At 36.6% G+C, this 22,542-nt stretch overlaps 1 protein-coding gene across 3 annotated transcripts in view; it reads right to left on the bottom strand.

The window, feature by feature from the left end:
• The window catches only part of Kynu (kynureninase), a 125,939-nt gene that overhangs the window by 43,956 nt on the left and 59,441 nt on the right, over nt 1-22,542 (bottom strand). For all 3 annotated transcript variants that reach the window (XM_034495975.2, XM_076928699.1, XM_076928698.1), the window contains exons 9-10: nt 4,933-5,031; nt 3,742-3,815 (exon numbers count right to left, since the gene is read on the bottom strand). In XM_034495975.2, coding sequence (XP_034351866.1) covers nt 3,742-3,815; nt 4,933-5,031 — 173 coding nt within the window. The remainder of the gene's footprint in view (nt 1-3,741; nt 3,816-4,932; nt 5,032-22,542) is intronic.

Genomic DNA, 22,542 nt, shown 5'->3' with positions numbered 1-22,542 from the left:
ACACCCTTGGATATCTGTCTTCAGATTTTTCTTTGTTGTTCACAGTGGCATATGCCAGGCACTCTGTCTGGCCTCTGAACTTTTGGAGATGCTCTCATTTGCACCTGTAACTATACCACAGGCAGGGTGATATTATAATGTGTGTGCAGCCACATCTGGATTTAATGGATCCTGCAAATACAAATGTTGGTCTTCATGCTTGGACAATTGCTTTATCCACTGAGCCATCTTCCTGGCCTGTAAGCATGAAGACCTGTGTTCAGATCCCTAGTACCTACGTAGAAAGCTGGCAGTCCTAGTGTGCACCTGCAACCCTAGACTTGAGAGGCAGAGACAAGAGTGTTGTGGGGACTTGCTTTCTATCTAGCCTTGCCAGATCAGTGATCTCCTGGTGCACTGAGAGACCCTGTCTCAAAATATAAGGTGGAAAGCAACAGAAGAAGAGACCTGAAATCAACATCTGGTCTTTAAACCTAGTTATACATATGCATGCAAGCACCATCACACACATAATATACACATTTCTACACACACACACACACACACACACACACACACACACACACACACACACACCAAAGAGGTGACTTAAAATATGTCCTGTGTTCTCTTAATATACACTATATATTCCTCTCTGAAGATTTGGAATATAGAGAACTTTTTAATGTACTGACAGCAATATATTCATGGAAAATACATGCCTGGCTAAATAATTGTCCAAAGAAAAAGCACCTTTTAATTTTAGAAGCCTGAAATCTTGAAGAGATTTCAGACATGATTAAGTAACATACAGAAAATGATCTTAAATTTCTGGGATTAATCTGCAGAGAATTGCAGAAATGGGAGGTGATCCAAGGTCTAGTAATTCAGATGTAATTTCTTTACAGGTTAAATCATTGAGCCAGTGGCTAAGGGATACAGAAAACTAACCAAAGGTACTGCATCATGTAATGGCATTCTCTACAACCTCATTGAACTCATTACAGAACAAACACAAATAAAATGCCGAATGATATTTTTTAATCTCCATACCAGATAAAAATAAAAGACACACAATGAGTTCCCTCGTCAAGCAAAAAATGCATAAATGTGTTGGTGTGTTGCATTTGTGTTTACAGTTATTCGAAATTATGAAGAGCTGTATGAAGCAGCCAGCATTATTTTTGCAAAGCCAGTCCATTGTTCAATATTTAGTTTCTTCGGGTTTCATGTTTAATTAAGTCTTGCAGAATAGAAGATATTCCTTACAAGCTACCTTGTGGCACTGACAGCTTTAAAGGTTGATGCAATTTGAATGACAATACACTTAGGCCTTTATTAGGCACAGCCTGCTTGTCTTTCATTTATATTGATGAGGAATAAGAAATTTTCTAATGTATATATTTTTTTCAATGATATTTTCCTTATTCCCAAACTAGAACCAAAGACAAAGGAAAGACAGTTCTGGCATACAAATGAAGATGTGACAAATCCCCAGGCTTCAAATAAAGTAGAACGAAGAAGGGAAAGGAGTAGGAAAACAGACACTAAGAAAAAGACCTGCTACCTCTTCTCACCCCATGGAGGCTGAGGGTAGGACCGTGGTGCTGCACACTCCTAGTCTTACCTAGCTTCAATAACTTTTCTTATTCTTGTCTCTTTTTCAGTGAATGTCCCTCCATTCCTCTTCCCTACAGAGCCAGATCTTCTATGGACAGGTGTGAAATGAACAGTGTCACAAGAAGGGAAGTGGAGGAATAAGGGGGCAAAGGGGTCCAGCCCTGCGGAGCCTTCCTGCTTCATCTGTCCCTTAGCCTAACTGAGCCAAAATCACTAGTGTAGAAGATTGCAGTGATGGTGAAGAGCTAAATCTGGGGCTGGAACTGCTCACCCACTGCCACTTGCTGTACAATGACTTAGTTTCCCACTCACTTGAGAGGATTTTTCATGAAGTTGAGCTGTTCGCTGACATCTTGAAACTGCTTCTCTAGTTCCCATGTCTGCAAAGCTAGGTCCTCTTTTATCATTCCCACAGGGCTTTCCTCCCTCCCTCCCTCCCTCCCTCCCTCCCTCCCTCCCTCCCTCCCTCCCTCCCTAACTCCCTCCCTAACTCCCTCCCTCCATTCTTCCCTCCATTCTTCCCTCCCTCCCTCCTTCCTTCCCTCCCTCCCTCCCTCCCTCCTTCCCTCCTTCCCTCCTTCCCTCCCTCCCTCCCTCCTTCACTCCCTCCTTCTTCTTTACTTTGCTTCCTTCTTTTCTTTCTTCTTTTCTTCATTCTTCCCTCCAAACCTATCTCCCTTCTTCTGTCCTTTCTTTCTTATTTGGGTAGGTTTTAAAATTTTATTTATTTTATATTTTGAGATTATAATATAATAGATCATTTTTCCATTGCCTTTCCTCCATCTAAACCTTCCTATATACCCCTCCCTCCTTTTTCACTTTCAAATCCATGGCTTCTCTCTTCATTAATTATTGTTACAAGCATATATGCATACACACATGTACATACACAAACACATATACATATGTACATATGTGAGGGAGAACTGCTGAGGGTTGAGTGTTATTGTTCAGCTAATTGATGCACTCATCCCTTCACACAGGATTAGTAATTTGGGGTCCTCAAGTTTCTTTCATAGGCAAGAAAAAACAGTGCTGAAGCTGAGGCTGGATAGCTTGTTTCAAAATCAATCCTAATTACTTTTGGATTTGAGTCCCATAAAAACAGCTCCTTAGCTTAGATGATGTGTATGGTTTAACCCAGCTTCTCCCTGGGTAATTTATTGACATCTAGGCTCAATTGCCTCTTCTTGTTCTAACACATAGGCCTCTCTTCTTGCTTCCTCTGTCAATAATTCTGGACAGGAGGGACTGTCTTGGTGGCTTTCTTGGGTAGCTTGTTGCTAGTTCTTCCTTAAAGTCCAAAGCCAATGTGACCCAGGGTAACAACATTGCCACCCCTCCTGCCACCTTTCTTAGGTTTTGTGCAGCAAAGGGTCAAGGTACCTGAGACCCGTCACCATCTCTAACAATTCTAACATGACCTTGATATTTCTCTGCCTTCTGGTTCTTCCACATTTTATGTTTTTCTCTCTTCAGTTTGGGCTTAGATATTGAGCCATAGAATTGGACAGCCAAGTTCATGTGCTGTGGACAGCACAGTTCATGTGCTGCCTGAAGCTGCTCTGTCAGCTATGCCGGGCAATGATCCCACCCCTTCCTCTTCCAACTCTTCCTCCTCTTTCTTCCCTCCATCTTCCCGGAGGAGGAGGAGCTCTGACTCTACTTCCCTTACTCTAAACATGAGTTGGATAACTCATAGGGTCAAGCAATAGAGAGTTGGTAAAGATCCTGGTTCCAGTGGCTCATCTGGCACCTTGGAGTTGAGGAACTTAAACACATCCTATGACTTTCAAGCCATTGTCAGGAGGCAGGCTGTGCTTATAGCAATTGGCAAGTCTAAGCAGCACATTTAAAAATATCAATTTCCAGAGGGCTTTTGCATTATATCATTGGCTCTCCATGGTTGCAAGGAACTTGTTTTGCATTGAAGGTTTCTTTTTTGATTAAATTTCTTATTCAGCTGATTGAAGTCTTTGGAAAGCAATTATTTCTAAGAAAGCACAGCACTGTTAATGGAGTGGTAAAATAATTATAATCTAATCTAGATCCTGTTCATAAGCAATGTTAGGAATGTTTAACATCTTAGGAATACACATCAATTCATTCATAACACTATAAAAGCTTGGAGACACTACTCACACAGGCTTGATTGTATGGGCATGTTTCTCATGGATGAAGGCACCAGCCAGACCTCCGGCTCCTGAATTTAAATACTGGAAAAGAAGTGAAATTTTATAGGTTTACTTGAATACATGAGGGAGATATAAACACTATTTTTATTTCACTTGTTTTAAATAAACCTATAACTTTGAACCAGTTCAAAATTTGTGATTATTTGAGCTTCTGGAGAAAAACAGACCATTGGGTCTTACTGCTAAAAGAAAAATAAATAAAAAATATTACTAAGTTGAAGATATGTGGCTATATTATTTTCACCAAATTTTATTTACATTATTGAGGTAGGAGAGTAGGGCAGTATGAGGTTCTGGAGAGCCTTGCACATATTAAAAACTTTGCTGGCCTAATTCTCACTTGTAGGACAACTAACTAACACCAGTGCAGGTTCAGACAAGATACAAGAGGCTGGCATCTAAAAGTGACCGGTGACTCATTAAAATGCTAACACATACCCCTTGGGGGAGACATAAAATGCTCAAAACACATGTATGCAATGCATGAAGTTGTATATAGAACTACATTTAACAGACAGAATATGCACCGAATGCTCAAAAGAAAAAATGACCCCAAAGCTGCAGTCCTTGTAGAGTAGAGTCATTTCAATGTTTTTTTGCTCTTGCACACTTTTTACCTTAGAACTTGACCTTTTTTAAATACACAGCTCTGCTTTGGCTGCTTTTCACGTATCTGTGATTTCCTGCATCATGTCCTTCCTCCAGGACACTCCAGAGGTGTCCATTGAATGCCCAGTATCACTAGTATGCAGCAGCTAAACTAAGTTTTAACAGATCATTTGTTCAAATGCTCTATGTCAAATAATTACCAATTTATATATGTAGAAATACTGTAACTTAGTTTTCATCTCCACAAAAACCAAGCGCATCAATAAATCTGAATTAAGCTCTAAATATCGAGTCTTTCTCTGTATTTAATTTATTTTCATAGTAGCCTAGACATTTAATGAATAAATCTTCTACAGTTGTAGGAATAATAAAAGTAAGTTATTTTTCATGTTACTCTATTGTATGATCTCACTATTTCCTAAGGAAGAAAACACAGCATTGACAGAAATAGAATATAAGCTGTACACCAAGCACTTTCTTCAGATTAAAACCAATATGAAATAAAAGGCTGTCAGACATTAGTTTCTACCTTGTAGGAACACCAGCAGGCAAAGTCAACACCCCAGTCATGTAAGCGGAGTTCGACATTTCCAACTGCATGTGCTAGGTCAAAGCCCACAAAACAGCCCTAGGGAAGAACAAACAAGATTTCAATTTGTTTAATGATTAGGAACAGTAAGACAAATGTCTCAAGCTTACTGCAATATGTTGAACAGTAGCATGTTCCTCTCTGATGCCCCAGCTCACAACATTTGACCGGTAACTCCCTCAATCCTTTAGGCAGCCCTCTCGACAAAAGCCATCTTCACAAAACTACCTCCTCCTTCACTATGCTGACATTTGCACAAGTCTTGAAAAAAATGAGGGTAGGGAAGAAACTTCAAGTCCATCAGGAGGAACAAAGTCAGCACCGCCCAACTTGACTCACTTCAGAGTTCATTTATGGGAGATAGAAGGAGTTTGCTTAAATTCTACTTGTGAACATTGTAACACGGTAGTAGAAGGTTCCTGTCCCTAACAGATTCAGAGTCCCAAGGACACCTAGGCCACAGAGCCACAGACCCCTGTCAAACCCTCTGCAATACAGCACCATGTAGCACCAAGTAGAAACAGAAAGTCCTAAGATCTTTGCCGTTCAACTCAGTGCATCTGTGCTCACAATCACCCGTAAGTCTTCCTTTTCTCATGCATCCTCTGTCATTTACCATCCGCTTCTGCAAGCATGTGTCATGCTGGTCTTGCATTTGTTTGTCTGTTGTTCAGCTTGTTTTAGACTTTTGTTTATTTTGTTCCCTCCAGTTTACTCTAGTTCTTTCATTCTAGTCTTGTCTGGTCTACTCTATTCTTCTATGCTGTCATATTTTATATTTTCCCCTTCCCCCATGGCTTTTCTTCTTGTTCTCATTCTTAGCTCCCATTTCTTTTCCTTCTGATTTATACCATTTCATCAAAATAACAATCTCTAAATTCTATAGATCCTAAGTATATCTCACCTCTCCCCTCCTAGTTACTTTTCCAACCTTAATTTCTTTTCTTCAAAGCCATTCTAATACTTAATCCTTCTACTTATTTACCTTACTCCATTCCCCTTTCTGGCCATTTTAACTAAAATCTGAGTGTGCTTCATTCTATACATGGTTGTTTGTGTTGCAGTGGTCTTTGAGGCCTATGCTAATATGAAAATTACATAGTGGTAATACCAAACAAGTCTTCTCATTCTCCCAGTTAATGTCCTACTGAGGGAAGTATACAGAGTTTATGTCAGGTATCGGGAGCTCCAGATCTGAAAAATTATATTCTGAATACAATCTACACTTCCTCATATAACGCCCACTTGAACAGTACAAATCCTTCAACTAAAAGAATATAGCCGATTAAAATTAAACCAAGCAAAGAAGTCTCACCAAATGCATATATTTCTCAACGCACTAATGACAGAAATGTGAACAAACAAGACAACATATCTTCCTCAAAAGTATTATTCCTGAAAATGGCATCTAGTATGAGTAACTTAAATGAGCTCTTGACAGACCAAATAATGATCACAAACATGTTCAAAGACACAATAAAGGCAACACAATAAAGATAGGCAAACACAATAAAGAAGGGGATAGATGGTATTTAAGAAGAATTAAAAAAAGAAAAAATACTGAAGAAAAACCAATATGCTATAAAAGTCATAGTAAGCAAAATAAAATAAAGTATGATACAATAATAAAGTAAAATAATAAAGTAAAATAAAAATAAAGTAAAGTATGATCAAAAGTAACTAAAATAAAAATTTAATGATGTCTCAGCAACAGGATGGAGCAGTAAGAGGAGAAAACATGGAGCTTCAAGATAAGGAGGAAGGACTAGAAGAATCCAACAAGGATAATGAACAAACGATAATAGTGAAAACCCCAAGATGTATGAGGCCCCTCTAAAAAGACCAGATTACAAGTTGTAGTCATAAGAGAAGGAGAAGAAACTTATCCTAAAGGTATAGAAAACATTTTTTTAGAGAGTCAAGATAGAAAAATTAGCAGAGTTCAAAAAAGAGATGTCTATCCAGGAAAGAACTTCCTTTAATCATATTCTCATTAGAACAATACATAAGTAGGACAAAGAAAGCATACTGAAAGCTGCAAGGGATAAACACCAGGTCACATGTAAAGGCCATCAGAATACCAGTAGAATATTATTGAACTGGAAGTCTAGAGGCTAGAAGGTCTTGAAGGTCTTGGAATGATGTATTTTAAGATCAGAAAGATAACAACTGCCAGTCCAAGGTACTATTTACAGTGAAGTTAATGACCAAATTTTAAGGAAAAAATAAAAACTTTTGTGACAAAAATAGTCTAAATAAATTTATGGTCACTAAGCCAGCTCTATGGAAAATACTCCTACAGACATAAAAATATTATAAATCCCTCCATGAGGCTACAAAAAGGGATACTCCATAACAGAATAATACTAAGCAGTGTAAGGAAGAAAGAAAACCAACAAAATCAGCAGAATGTCTGTGATTAATACAGCTTTCAATAACCCTGAATATTAATGGCCTCAATTCCCAAATCTGTAAACACAGCCTAATAGATTGGATCAAAAAGCATGTGTCATATGTTTGTTGACTCAAAACAAAACAAAACAAAACAAAACAAAAAAAAACCCTCACTGTGTCACCAAATTACTACCTTAGGACGAAAGAATGGAAATCTATCCCAAGCAAATGGCACTACGAACAAGCAGATCCTGCTGTTACAATATCTGGCAAATATAATTTAGAAAAAACCTACTAAAAAATGATAGAGAGAATAACTCCATAGTTATTAATGGAGCACTCAACCAAGAGGGCCATGTGCCAAGGAAACTGGTGTATCCAATTTCATAAAATGAGTACTATCAGAGCTAAAGTCACAGATTAACTCCAGCACAAATAGTAGATATGATTTCAGTACCTCACTCTTACCAATTAACAGGTCGTTCCCCACAAAAATTAATTAAATAATAAAGAAGATAATATTTTAATTAAATGAAATCATAGATCAAGTGAACTTAACAGACATCTACATAACATGCCATTCAAACACTGCATTATACATTTCATATATTAGGATATTAATCAAGTATAATACATAGAAGAAAATTTAAATAATTCCTTGTATTTCATCTGACTACAATGCATGAGGACTATAACAGCAAGAGAAACTTTAGATCCCACAAAAACTTATAGAATTTAAATAATATACTACTTAACATTGAGTGAGTCCTTGGAGAAATCAAGGAAAAAAAATAAAACCATTACTAGAATTAAGTAACAATGAGAACACAACATATCTCAGCTGATGGGAGTTTGTAGCTCTACATGCTTACATAAAGAAATCAATTGTTTTGTGGTAGTTGTTTGTCTTTTTAAAATCTTGTTTCTTAAAAACAGAAAAAACATGAAGTTGGGTTGATGGAGGAAATCTGGAAGTTTGTGGGAGGTAAATATGATTAAATATATTTAAAAATAAAAAACAAATTAAAGATGTAAATGAAATGAAGTAAATTAAGGGAAGAGAAAGAAAGGAAGGGAAAAAAGAAAGAAAGGAAAAGAAAATAAATAAGAGAGATCTCAAATAAATAAATTAATAGATGCACTAAAAGTTCTGGAAAAAATAACAAAAGCCATATAACAAAGGAATAGAAGTCATTATGATCAGGGCAGAAATTTGTGAAGTGGAAAGGAAAATAAATAATACAAAGAATCAATAACGTGAAAAGTAGGTTCTTTGAAAAGGTAAACAAGACTAACAAGGGCTTATGTAGCCAAAGTAACCAAACAAGAGCAAGGAAAGACCCAAATCAATAGTTTAGCAAGGTAAGGGTAGCCATTACAGCAGTTGCCATGGAAATTCAAAGCTTATCAGGCCATATCTTGAAAGATATTCCAGTTAGATGGAAAAAAAAATCTAAAGAAGTTGGTAAATTTCTAGATGAAAATAAACTTCCAAAAGTAAACCTAGATAAGATAAAATTTGAAACAGATCAATAACAGGCTGTGAGAGCAATAAATCAACAAACAGACAGACAAACAACAACAAAAGAGAAAAGAACAAAGAAAACCCCAAACAAAGAAAAACATCAACCCCAAAACATCAAAAGTTTCCCCTCGAGGAAATGGTAAGGCAAGTTGTCTTCAGTTGTTCGCTTTTTCCAAAGTTGAGTTAATAAAAACATCAAACATAAAGTGAGGAAGAATAGCAAATCACGGTTTCACTCCAAATATTTCCTATTACATTCAATCTATTTCCAATTTTCCTCGAAACGTTACAAGCTCCTCTCTGCTGGCTAGGGACCTGTGCTTTGGGTAAAATCTGCATGGTATTTTTGGCAGACACACCCTCAGTATCTCTCATCCTGTCCTTTTCTTTCACTGTATCTAAGACTTGCCCTGGAATTTACATGTTGGACATTTACATGTAATGGGTGGAAACTCAAGGTACTGGGTCATTGGCGCTTATGCTTCTTTCCATCCCACGAATAAATGTATCTTTCTGAACTTCCCTTTCAATTGGTTGTGTGTATCATGAGGTTTCTGATAGACAGGCAGTTGGTATTTCATCTAGGCTCCACCCCACAGTTACCTGGCAACAACCAGGTGTGCTCACTAAAAGGGGGCTGCTTGCTCCCTCCTCACTCTCTTGCTCTCTTCTTTTCTTTTGCTCTTGCCCTTCACACTCTTCCTCGCCCCCCCAAGCAAAACACAGGCCACAGTAAAACACAAAATTATATATTGGAGGAAAAGGGCCAAATTTTAACAAATTAAAAAATCTAAAACCAGAAACAAACCAAATGCCTGTAACTGAATCTTCCGGAAAGAAACTAAAAGGTTAACCTTGAACCATATGCTTCAGAAACAAAATACAAATAGAATTCAACCCGAAATGTATCTCAACTATCATCTCAAAACAAACCCATAGATCAATGGAAGGAAAGTCCAACCTCTGAAAAGAACTCTCCAACAACCGCCCAGTGGGGTAACATTGGGCATGAGAGGCTCATGCTAGTACCTGATGCAGATGCATGTTACTCCTGCAGTGAGTAACAGAACAAAAGAAAGTCATAAATCATGTCACTTTCTCGAGTACTTTCATGGAAATATCAGGTTGTTGAAAGAAATCTCTGTTACAGGTCCCAGGCACTATCTAATGACATTCTAAGACTGTGGGCTGGTGGAAGCTATTGCTTTTGTTAGCACATTCACAAATATTCCACCTGATAGTCACAAGGATGGCAGGGCACACACACAGGTGAACAATGAATGGCTATTAAGGAGACTAAAGATAGCTTAAGATAATTGTGCTTCAAGCCTACCACATCTGAGCTCTCCACAGTCTCAGACGATCTTTTCTGCCATTGTTCTATTCAGCTTTGTAGAATTCTTAACACAGGTGTGGCTTTTATTCTTGGAAATTCAGTTCACAAAACTATACTTAGAATATTATCTATTATTTTACAAAAGGAACACTTTTTCTATAATATGTGCTTATTATATGTACCTTATTTTGTTGTTTTCTTCTCATGTAGAGAGGTGATTTTATGCCATTTTTAACCCAAATTGAGGAATATATATCATATAAGTAAGGGGTCTTTTATGGTAATACACCTTTTGAAAATGACTGGGAAGCAATGCATCTAATCAACAAGAAGTCTTAGAGATCATCAGAATCTGGGCTTTCAAATTCACGATTCATCTTAAAAGACACTCACATTTGTTACCATGCATTGTGAGATACCCACATGACTAAAATTCCACATGGAAAAATAATAGAAATTGTGAAACTTAAGTGATCTTTCTACTTACTCATATTTCTAAATAGAAGAATAATTTTTAACAAGAGAATTTTTCAAACTCACCTTTTAATACATTGTTTGGAGTTTAACTTTCTTAGAGCACCCAAAGAATAGTCTGTACTTTATTTTATTATAAATTATTCATAAAGTATGGACTATGAAGAAGAAGGCACCAAGTTCACCTACTGGATTTTGTTATTAATGCCCTGTGGTCACAGCTATGGCATCATATCAGAAAAACACTTCAGGCCCTCATAGTACATTTTATTGAATGTACAATTCTTTTGTATGGATGGCAGAAACCATAAATTATTAAAGTGGGGACTGTAGCAAGATACAAACTTGATAGATGGTCACAGTGTAATTTTACAGAAGAGTCACTAGATGGCAGCATCTTAAAGAATAAAACGGAGCCTTCCCTCAGCTATTTCCACTATTTTCAAATGACAATTACTTGAGATTCAAAGAAAAGGAAGAAGAAGAAGAAGAAGAAGAAGAAGAAGAAGAAGAAGAAGAAGAAGAAGAAGAAGAAGAAGAAGAAGAAGAAGAAGAAGAAGAAGAAGAAGAAGAAGAAGAAGAAGAAGAACTCAAAGCTTGTTTTCCTAGTTCACACAATTTTTAGTCACCATTTTTCAACACGTTTTTATACCGAAATTTACCATAGATGGTGATTGCATAAGCATTTTGACATAATTACATGGAATAGGGTTGTACTTGGCCAACACAATACCATACTTTCTAGCCATCCTTGAATAATTCTAGTTATTTATTTCTCAAATGCAAATCCTTGCAGTCTGCCTTTTTCCAGTAAACTTTCTAAACCGCAGATTCAAAGAGCATCCTGCTTTTCCTCTGTAAAACTCCTGTTAAGATCAGGACACATGCTATAGCAGTTTCTTCTGTGGCTCTTGAACTTCTATAAACTGGTCCTTTCTAGTTGTCCTAGGTCAGAAACTCTAGTATCCCTTTCCTTTAGTTTATACGTTTTTCTTGACAACCTTTCCTTCTTCATTTCTATCATCTTAGAGTCCCTCAAAATTCAAGGCTGGGAACTTTACCCTGAGGTTCATATATAAATGATATTTGGAGGTGGGTTTTGGGGTAATAGTTAATATTAGCTGAAATCATAATGTGCAGTGTGTCATGCAGTAATAAAACAAAAAACAAAAAACAAAACAAAACAAAACAAAACAATTTTGTCCTTACTCTGTTTCCCAGGTGGTGTCCTCTGCTAGGGCATAATGAACTGCAAAAAGGCAGTTCCCAAGAATCCCTGGGATTGATCTTGGAGTTTTCAACCTTTAGAATCACAAGATAAATAGAACAGCAGTCCTTTATGAATGAGTTATGAATAGGCTATGCTATTCAGTTATAGAGATATGAAACAAATAGGCCTGGATGGCTTAGATTATGTTCCAAAGATAGGTACCATTTCCAATACATTCCCCTATTTATATATTCTTATGCAAACCTTCAATCCTGTTGTTCTAGACTGATGCAGTAAGTGAAAATGTTGAATAAGTAAATCAAAAGAATGAACAAAATCATATAACGGCTGGTAGATATTCTCACGTCTGTTGTTGGATTTCCTTTGTAAAATAGTTCTTATTCACACACACAAACTTAACACTGCAATTCAGCTAGACTGGAGACCCCCAAAACTTTAATGGGGGCACAAAACCTTTGGTTTTTACAAGCAGATGGAAAGTGAGGAGCTCTCCTGAACTACCCAAGAAATGTCCTAGTAGTTCAGATACATACAAGTCCCAAATATCAGAACTGTCCATAGTCCAATGATCATTTTTTGGCTTGCTTTGCCACTTCTAAATTCAAAGAGCTTCATGGCTTCCCCAATGCTTATATCATCTTTCCTTTTTCCAAAGACCACAGGCTTGTCACCCGAGCACTCAGTCTTGACAGGAAGATCAAAATCTAGGAGCCATTTGGGTTTGATTTAGTATTTGCCATGAGCAAGGTCCCAGGATGTACATGTTTTAAGGTGAAGTCCTCAACCTCAAATTACTTGCTATGAATGAACTTGCAGCCAGTGTCATTATGCAACATGATGTCACTGCCTTGGCATATGAATCCTGAAGTAATTGTGTGAAAAATAAATAAATGAACCATTATAAACAATTCGTTTTTTCGAGGGCTCAGAGAAGAAATGTTTTGTGCTGTCTTCAGAGCTTTGTCTGCAAACAGCTCAAAGCAACATGGAGCAATGCTCCCTGTCCACCCCCAAAATGTCATTGAACATGGCTGACCATGGCTTAAAGCAAGTGGTTAAAGGGACAGAGGCCTCTAAAAAGCCCAATGTTGAATTACTAATGAGGATTCATTGAGGTTTGTTCTGGAAGCAGTTTTATTATATGTTATTTTCTCTGAAGGTATCTTTTAAAATGGTGTATTTTAGGTAAAAATAGCAGTTCAAAATGCCCTGGATTACTCTCAAGTAAATAAGAAATACCACAAGAGTTTGGTTTTGTAATCCTCTTTCACAAAGCACCAGCATTCTTCCTGACCAGTGGAGAGGAATGCAGAACAGGGTTAATGCCTACATCTCTGTCTCTTGAGAATTAATAAAACGATATAGAGAATAACTGACGGGGGTTAAGAATATTTTCAGTTTTAGCAATTTTGGAAGTTCGGCAATATGTTACATTCTTAGTATTATTTGGAATTTTCCTTCCTCCCTTAAGACAGCCCTTTGAATTGTGCAGAACACAAGACAGGTGTTCACATCAATACTTGGGGCTGGTATTCACCAGGTGTGTTTTGTATGCTCATAAGGATGGTAAATTCACAAATGAGGTGGACAAACAATCATCATGCTAAGCCAGCTGAATTCCAACTTAGAGATGTAACCATCTGGTCTTTGTCAGCACACATAAGGGTAAGTCTATCCATTGCTCAAACCAGCCTCTGAATGTTCACTGAAAGCTGCTGCTCCAAATTCTGTTGAATGAGGCAGGTCTATATCCAGTGCCACTAACACTGTACTAGGCATGTCCCTAGTCTTTCTAGTTCCTTTGAGGATAATTGTGGGCTTGACTTATTGTAAGACAGCTTCCAGAATAATAAAGTCTTTGAGATTCCTTGCATAGCCTTCTTAACTTGGCTCAAAATCAAGATAATATTGTATTAGAACAATATTCTTATAAGAAGAAAAACATGTGGTCAAAAATTTTGTTTTAAAATAAGTAAGAAAGTTTCTCATATGTACCTGTATGCCTGTAAACATTAGGCTTGACTTTATAGAAAAATATAAACATGTGGTGGATTAGCCATAACAGATTTGCTAGGTAAGTCTGATGCTGGGTTTTGCCATGAGTTTCACAATTAGCTGTCTGCTAAATTACTAGAGAGAGGGAGGAGAGGAATAGTGGATGGAAGGTAATAAAGTTTCCTGTCTCAGAATTAGAACATTTAATTCCCAAATTTACTCCCTTGTTGACACACTCATCCACAGATACCATGTTAAAAACAAAACCAAAAATCAAGATCTGGCTGGGTGTGGTAGCAGATGTCTTTAATCCAGGGTACTCGGTAAATTGGAAGATAGTCTGGCACATATAACGGTTTTTGTCAAACAATGTTACACAGTGAACCCCTGTCTCAGAAACAGATAAATAAATAGATAGATAGATAGATAGATAGATAGATAGATAGGTAAACACATAAAAAATAAACAAATGCAAACAAGCCGTCCAATAAGAGGGCCTCCTCTCATCCTGTCATCTCTGTCAATCATCTTAGTCAGAATCCACAAAATATTTCCCTTTATCCATAACAACTTTACAAAGACTCTCATATGACCTCTCGCTTGTTATGATTTTCTTTCAGCTCTCTGGTATTAGCAGGTATTAATATTACTTTCTATATTAAGCCTCTTTTGTACTAAAAGACAGTAATTCTGTGGGTCACAATTCTTTGCAAACAGTACTGAGGGTTATCTACTTTCTACTATCTTTTGTAATGTAGGGTGTGATGCTTTCAGTTACACACGAAGCTCTGCAGTACTAAAACAGAAGCAAAAACAATGAGTCTTAAGGGAAAAGATGTAGTCTTTCTATGCAACTACAGAAATAGTTTTTAGAAGTCAAGTTGCATCGCAAAATAACTCAGCGTGCAAGTTTTTTGTACACAGAACTCTGCTAGTCAAGGTTGTATTAGACCTTAGGCTCTTGTAAGTAATTCAGAAGATGAAAACTACAAATAATGTGCATTATAGAAAATAAATCCCCAAATCTTTTATCCCAGTGGAAAGCTGCCTGATGTTGAATTCTAAATGTTCACATTGAAGGTCAGTAGCCAACTGAAATCGAATGAAGGAAGCTGGGATCATATCTCAAATAGTTACTCTGAGATTGAAGTCTGATGATTTAAAAAGAAATATTTTAATGTATAAGTGCATAGTTACTAGGTAACACTTACTCTCCTCCCTAAATTGATTCCACAGGTCCCTTTGTCCCAGATGTATCGATTGATGGTACTTAAGCAATGTATTTGCAGAGGAGACAACAGTTCCTGATAAAGTGAACATTGCTCTGTGACTTGCCAGTCCCAGAGAGCTTAATTTTAAAGATAAGAAATCCAGTAAGAAAGTGTTTTGAATTTAAAAAGAAAAGAGAGAGAGAGAGCTTGTCATGAGAAAGGAATACACAAAAATCAAAGGACTTATTGCAGTAGAAACAGTGCTTCAGCAGATATGATGGTGCATGGTTATAATGCCAGCACTTAGGAGATTAAAACAGAAGGATTGGAAGTTTGAAATCAACCTAGTAATATCTCAATTCAAAAACTTTTTTTTTTGCTTTAAAATCTAAATAAGATTGGAATGGATATTTCAACCATCTTATTTTATACTCTTATTTATGTTGAAGGATAAGTCTGAAAATGAAAGTTAAAATCTTCATGAAGTAGTTAACTGTACCAACTGAAGCAACACAATATGGGTATTTCATTAGAATCAACCTGCTTTCACATATAGTATAATATTCATGATATATATTGTGTTTTTAAGTATGGTTATTTGTAACAGCAGTCACTATGATGTAAAATGACCCATTGAGAGTGTCAGGTTGTTCACCCAGCTTGGGTGCAATGATGCTTAGAAAGAGGTGGACACAAACCCACCAAATGTTTGGTTTAGGCCAGAACATTAAATCCCTAGAACATTAAATGTGGATAAGGAAACCTTACTGAGATACAGTAGTGGCCAAGCTATTATAACTTTTGGGAACTTTCGATGTGCTATCTCTTTCATAGGAAGATCACTTCTACATTTTTTTGACATGAACATCTCTGTAATCTAAAGTATCCTTTAAGATTCAGTTTTCTAGAAGTGGGATTCACATAGTCAGAGACTCCTTGGAGGTAAACTGGTGAAGACGAATTACTCATGTTTCTGTCCTTAATTGTGAGGATAGACACAAAAGAAAACGAGCTTCAGAATTGAGAATGGAGTCCCTCATCTATGATATTGACCAAATTTTAAACAAATTGAAAAAAGCATATGTATAAATTTTGTCCTGTTATTCTGGGTTGATACGGCGAGATGCATAAAATATGTATTTGTTTATTGGTATATTTGTTCTTTCCTTTGTCAGTATTTAATAGTCAAATGCTTTTATGTCTACACAAACTGCCCAAATGAGTTCTTTAAAGAGAGTAGAGTTTCCCCCAGTCAGTCATCTCTCTAGTTTCCCCTTTAAAGCCAATCTTCCCAGAAGTGAAAGGTCAATATACAGATGAAAGCACCAAGTCTCTTGAATGTGTTGTATGCCCCAGATCCTGAGAAGTGTCTGGGGACTTCCTGCTGCAAATCTGTGAAGGGTTTGTAAATCTCATTCAGTCCTCTAAGGACTTGAACAATTTTGATGAGAAGGAACTCTTTCAGATGCCACATAATGCACTAAAGAAAGGCAAGTGCATGGGATATATAGGGTGCCATCCAGAGCTGTTGTTAGTGAGGCAGCTGCGTGAGATACGCACCAAGATGGGTGGAAATACCATGTATTAAGATCCTTCTACATGAGTTGGATATTGTGTTTCTGAGGGTCTGAGAAGTCATTCCTGAAGCTGACATTGATAAGACCCTCACCTGAAATACTCTCTATTTCCAATTCTTGAGAATTGGGACTAATCTAATACTCAAGGAAAGAGAGGATAAGAAATAATAATTACTTATTTTTACTTTGCCTTTCATACTTGTTGAGATTTCTTTGCCGCTGCAGGATTAGTTGGAATGAATAAAAAGAGGTGTTCTAGTCGAAAGAGATCTTCCGGGCCAGCCATTGAAAACATAGCTTTGGAATCACCTGAAAGTAGACTCCATCACCAACCTTTATTATCTGCTTAAGTGGGCAGGGCAAGTGCTTTTGCAGAAACAGTTCTCTCATCTGAGCCCTGACGAAAGGTCACTAATGGCTTTTCTGAGAAAATGTACCGGACAACAAGCACCCAGATCATAGTATATTGCCAAAAGTAGCCGCTGTTACTCTGTTCTCACTTGGAAGGTGAATAATTTTCCAGAGATAGTCATCCATAAAAGTAATTCTTGGGGGTGGGATTCTATATTCCCTTTTTTCAAGTATCTGCTGGACATTTTTACACCTTCTTGAGCCTGTTTTAGCTCCTGAATAAAGACACAGTATTTTTATTAAGCTTCAAGCCTTGGTTGGGCAGGTTCTGAGCTAGTCTAACCTAAATAGGCTGACACTACCCAGGCAAATAATCTATGGCTTGCCATCTGCTCTTGTGCTGGCTTCCTCTAGTCCATGTGTGTCCTTGTGGTTGCTCTCTCATCACAATCTTGTGGCAAATCCTTTTGGTACCTTCACATGGTCTCTCATGCCTTCTTCTTGTCCTCATTCCGCTCTCTCCTCTCTCATCTCTCTGGGACCTCTGGACTGGTATTGGATGTCACACCCTATTCTTTTGTGCCCAGCTAATTGGCTGGTTCAGTTTTGGATTAACCAATCAGAAGGTGATAGAGAAGAATGTTTACAAAATACTGAGATAGGTGATGCTTTGTAAAAATAACAAAGTCCAGCCTGTACACAATTTTCTGCTGGTACAGAACTCATCAATTAAATAACACAAAGACAACCTTTACTCGGTGCACAAAAACATCTGCCAACAGTCATCTCTTTAGTCTTATTGTTAAAAGGCTAACACCAAGTTTTGTGATATCTCATTGATAAAGCCTTTAGGTAGAATGAGAGCCTGGATTCAATTCCCAGTATATGATGTGCTTGGCAAACCTAGAAGTGAAAATGAATGGAAAGTAGAGAAAGGGCATCTTTCTAGTAATATTAGTGTCTGTTTTCTCTTTTTGTGTTTTGTTTTTTGTGTTTGTTTGTTTGTTTGTTTGTTTGTTTTTGTTTTTCGAGACAGGGTTTCTCTGTGTAGCCCTGGCTGTCCTGGAACTTGCTCTGTAGACCAGGCTGGCCTCGAACTCAAAAATCCGCCTGCCTCTGCCTCCCAAGTGCTGGGATTAAAGGCATGTGCCACCACTGCCCGGCTGTAATATTAGTGTCTATTTGGAAGGAATAAGGCAAATAAGTGCTGCTTGGAGAGTAAGACCAATGTACTGGGGAGACAGAAAATGCAAATATATTCAGGGTGTCTGCAACATGCCATAATTTTTAGGTGGAAACTTCTCTCACAATTTATATCACTTATACTCCATAATTAATGATCTTCCAACCTTCTCCAGGGAAGGCATAGAATTCTAGGACAAATGCACTCAAGACTAGAACTCTACCACTGGCTATACTTAATTTATTTAATCTCCTATGTACAAATGCTAGAAAATAGACTCAGTGGTATCATCTTCTTGCCCCATCTTAGGCCTGTCTGACAAAATCCTACAAACAAAAAAATGATCATGAGCTTTTTAATTTATTTATTTCAGTTGGCTTAAGTGAGAAAATAGCTTAAGGTAATTTTTCATGTTTAATTTAGTTCATTCAATTTTTAATGACCTAATGGAATACTCTTGATTTTGGAAGGGATCTGAAAATCAATGTAAGTATTCAGATCACAAGTTTAGGGTAGCTAGACTCTATTTGTAGTATTCCTGAAAATGATTATACTTAAAATTCTGTTCCTCATACAATACTGTGATCCATCAACTTGCCTGACCAACACTTTTGTTGATTGCACACACATATCTATTCACAGACCTATCGTGTAGTAAAAATAAATCACTTTATGGAAAGCACAGTCTGCAGCTTGCGAATTTTGTTGAGTTAGTCATTGATACTCTCCTGATACAAGCCGCCTATACTTGAAAGTTAAAATAGATGCAGAAATAATTGTGAAGCAGAACAAAAGGAAGCCAGTGATATATTTCTCATACATTCTTCCAGACACAGAGATACAAAAACTTCCATAATGAAGGTCAAGAGATTCACATGCTGGATCTATAAAGCAGTGATTCTTAACCTTTAACACAGTTCTTCACGTGATCGTGACTCCACAACTATCAAATTATTTTCATTGCTACTTCATAACTGTAATTTTGCTGCTGTTATGAAACATAATGTAAATAATTATGCTTTTTGATAGTCCTAGGCGACTACTGTGAAATTGTTGTTAGATCCTCAAAGCGGGTCACAACCCACAGATTCAGAACCACTGCCCTAAATTCAGGAAAGTAACATATGAGTTGGGCCTGGGAGAAGTACTTCACTTTCATGTTGTAAGAATGCCCTAGGATAAGCATGAATATTATGATTAGCTGTTGCTTAGCTTCAGCACCAAGGACAGCACAGAGCATGCTGTTGAGGAGTGCTAATGTTAGAGTTGTTTCCACTCACAAATGATGATCCAAACTTTTAGTTCCTTCCTGAGATATTTGTAAATAGTAGTTTTTATTTAAAATATCACAGATTGTAATTGTTAACATGAAATTAAAATTTCTAAGATCCACTATATTTACTAATAGAATGAAAGCAACAAGGAGAATCTCCAGAGCAAGCTTTTGTCTGTTGATCAGGTAGGGGTCAAACCAGGGAATAAAATCAAAGGATATTTAACTGTGAAGATTCTGTCACAAGTGGGAAAAACTTTTAATTTTTTCTTTACTTAGTAATGATATCCCTATCTGAAGACATTCCTGTCTTGAGGAGAAACCAAGAAGCATTCTCCCAGAAGATAATTTTCTGGTGATTTCTATACCAATCTTGGTAATAAAATCCTGAACCAACTTTTCTTTTTTCTGTTTTTAATTACACACTAAATATGATGATATCATATTAAAATCTACACGATAATCCTTGAAGAGACCTCTCCTAAGTTTCTTCCACCATAGCCAGTTTTTAAAGCTGCCTGTGGTGATGAATGCTTTCATTTCTAAGATTCCTGCTGAGGCAGGAAGATGACAGACAGATAATGGCGAATGACAGATCGGATAATGGCAAATTAAGACCTTGTCTTAAAAATACCCAAGCAGGTTTAGTAGTTAAGCGCACTTGCTCCTCTTGCAGAGGACATGGGTTTGGTTCTATCCACCCTTATAGGGACCCCATAAACATCTGAAAGGGCAGTTCCAGAAGATCCAGAGTCTGCTTCTAACCCATGTGGATATTAAACACACATCTGGTCTACATGACTATGTGCAGAAAAAAATGCTCGCATACATTTAAAAGAAACTAAAACTTAAAAATGGTTTATTATAGATAACTTAACGTTCTTCTTTTTTTGATCACCACCTTCCACTTTCCCTTATGTAGACAATTTGTGGGTAAATGTGCATTCTCCAACTCAACTAACTTTTAACTTGACAGTTATAAACTCACCTGGAAAAACAACTGGAAAGAGAAAAGGACATGCATGACTTCTGTATTTTATTTTGTATTTTTTGTGCCAGATATTCATAGAATCCCACTGTTATTATTATAAGAGTAAATAATTTATAATAGATATATACATGAGTATGTGCATCTTATGTTGAAATTTTTTATTTTTTTAGTTATAACAAAAAAATCAGTCTTTCTTGATTAGTAAAGAGGGAAGAAAAAATAATATTGGGGGAACAACTCTGAGACCTATACAACTGATTATATAATTTGTGCCATCTAAAACAACAAAAGGAAAAACCAAAAACATAAACAAAATCCTCTGCCTCTGACATCTCCTTCAGATGGTCCCGTAGTTACCAGGTAAATGAGGTTTGATATCAGAAAAGTACTTCTCTCTCATGCCTACAACAAGAATGAATGCACTATCACAAATCTTGATTGACAACTAGGAGGCCTGCTTTTCCCAGACCTATAATCCTAAAACAACATCTGGAGTCTAGAATACTCTTCCAGTGGGAAGTAATTACTTTTATCTTATATGGCCTACTCAATCAAGTCTTAAATAAAACAGCTGATAAAGATTTCATAGAAAGAGCTCTATAACTTTAGATTCCTGGGCACTGATCCTCATCATTTTATTTTAACTTAGTAATTTCTGGATCTCAAATGGGTGGAATTATGAGTATGGATAATTTTCTTTGTGTAGCACAACAACTTCTATGATTCCAAGGATCAGAGTCTGTTTAAATTTTACTTTTATTTTACTTCTCTCTTTACCAAGGAGAAAACTGATATTCTTCTAGTAATCATTTTATGAGTAACTGAGGCATTTTTAATTATCTTAAGCATGAATATACATGCATACATGTATGTATAGGTGTATGTGCATTTGTATATAAACACACATTTTCAATTTGCTTTTCCTTAAATTGGCTTGATAGATTCAAGTCTAGATCATACTTCAGGAATTTAGTGTAAAAACAATCTTCAGTGATTATTTAAAAATCCATTTTTATTATAACAGAAGGAAAGATGGTAAGAATGATTTCTCAAGTGATCAAAATATACTCTAACATGCATCACAATGATAGTCTTCATGTTTTTGCAAAGATAATGAAGTACTATTTCATTGTGCCCACTTTAAATCCATGCCAGTCTATTTTTACCCTGGGAGGTTGGAAATACATTTCAAAAATTAAAATAGGTCTGCCTTCTTAAATAGCCAGTCTTGCAGTGGCTTCCATGGGTCTCCACGGAGTTTGTATGGGTTGTAAGAGGCTGCCTCTGACTCTGCATCCCTCGTGCACTGTCTTATTCTTTCTTTTCTAAAGTTCTAAAATTAAATTATACTGAAACATTTCTTCCTTGCAAACCTATTAATACTTTACACTTCTGAGAATAGTCCTTATTATATATCCAGCCCTGACAGAAAAGGTCATTGCTAGAAAATATCTGTTCATGTTGCAAGAACCGGCTTCATCTCATCTTCTCAAAGAAGGTCGCCCCAGCAAACCATGCTGTATTATGTGTTTCTAGTTTGAATTTTATTATTATTATGCCTCATTAAAATATTTACTGATGAGAAAAAGACATAAATATATGTCACTTTACCATAGAGACTACCATGGAAAAATTCTAAGATCCTCTCAAGTAAACTATAAGTTAGAGTTATAGTGGCTAATAATAAAATCATAATTTTAAATATTTGTATGATTTTTTTTCATGTAAGCATTCTTTTCATCATCAGTCAGGTAGGCACAAAGCTGCCTGAAGCAGGAGGACCATTAACATTTAGGGACTGGGCTGCAAAAAACAGTTCACACACATCTTTCCAATTCATTATTTATATGTATATACATGTAAAATAATGTAAATAAAAGTATGTATATACAGAAATAACTATCTCATTAAATGAGCATCTCAATTTCATGTGCTCATGGCAATGTAAGATGATAAAAATATACAAAAGGCAATTTGCATATTGCATTGCAATTGTGACAATGCAATAT

The sequence above is a fragment of the Arvicanthis niloticus genome, chromosome 2 (assembly GCF_011762505.2).
Source record: "Arvicanthis niloticus isolate mArvNil1 chromosome 2, mArvNil1.pat.X, whole genome shotgun sequence".
Taxonomy (NCBI): Eukaryota; Metazoa; Chordata; class Mammalia; order Rodentia; family Muridae; genus Arvicanthis; species Arvicanthis niloticus.
Note: the sequence above shows the minus strand (reverse complement) of the source record. Positions and strands in the feature narration are given on the sequence as shown.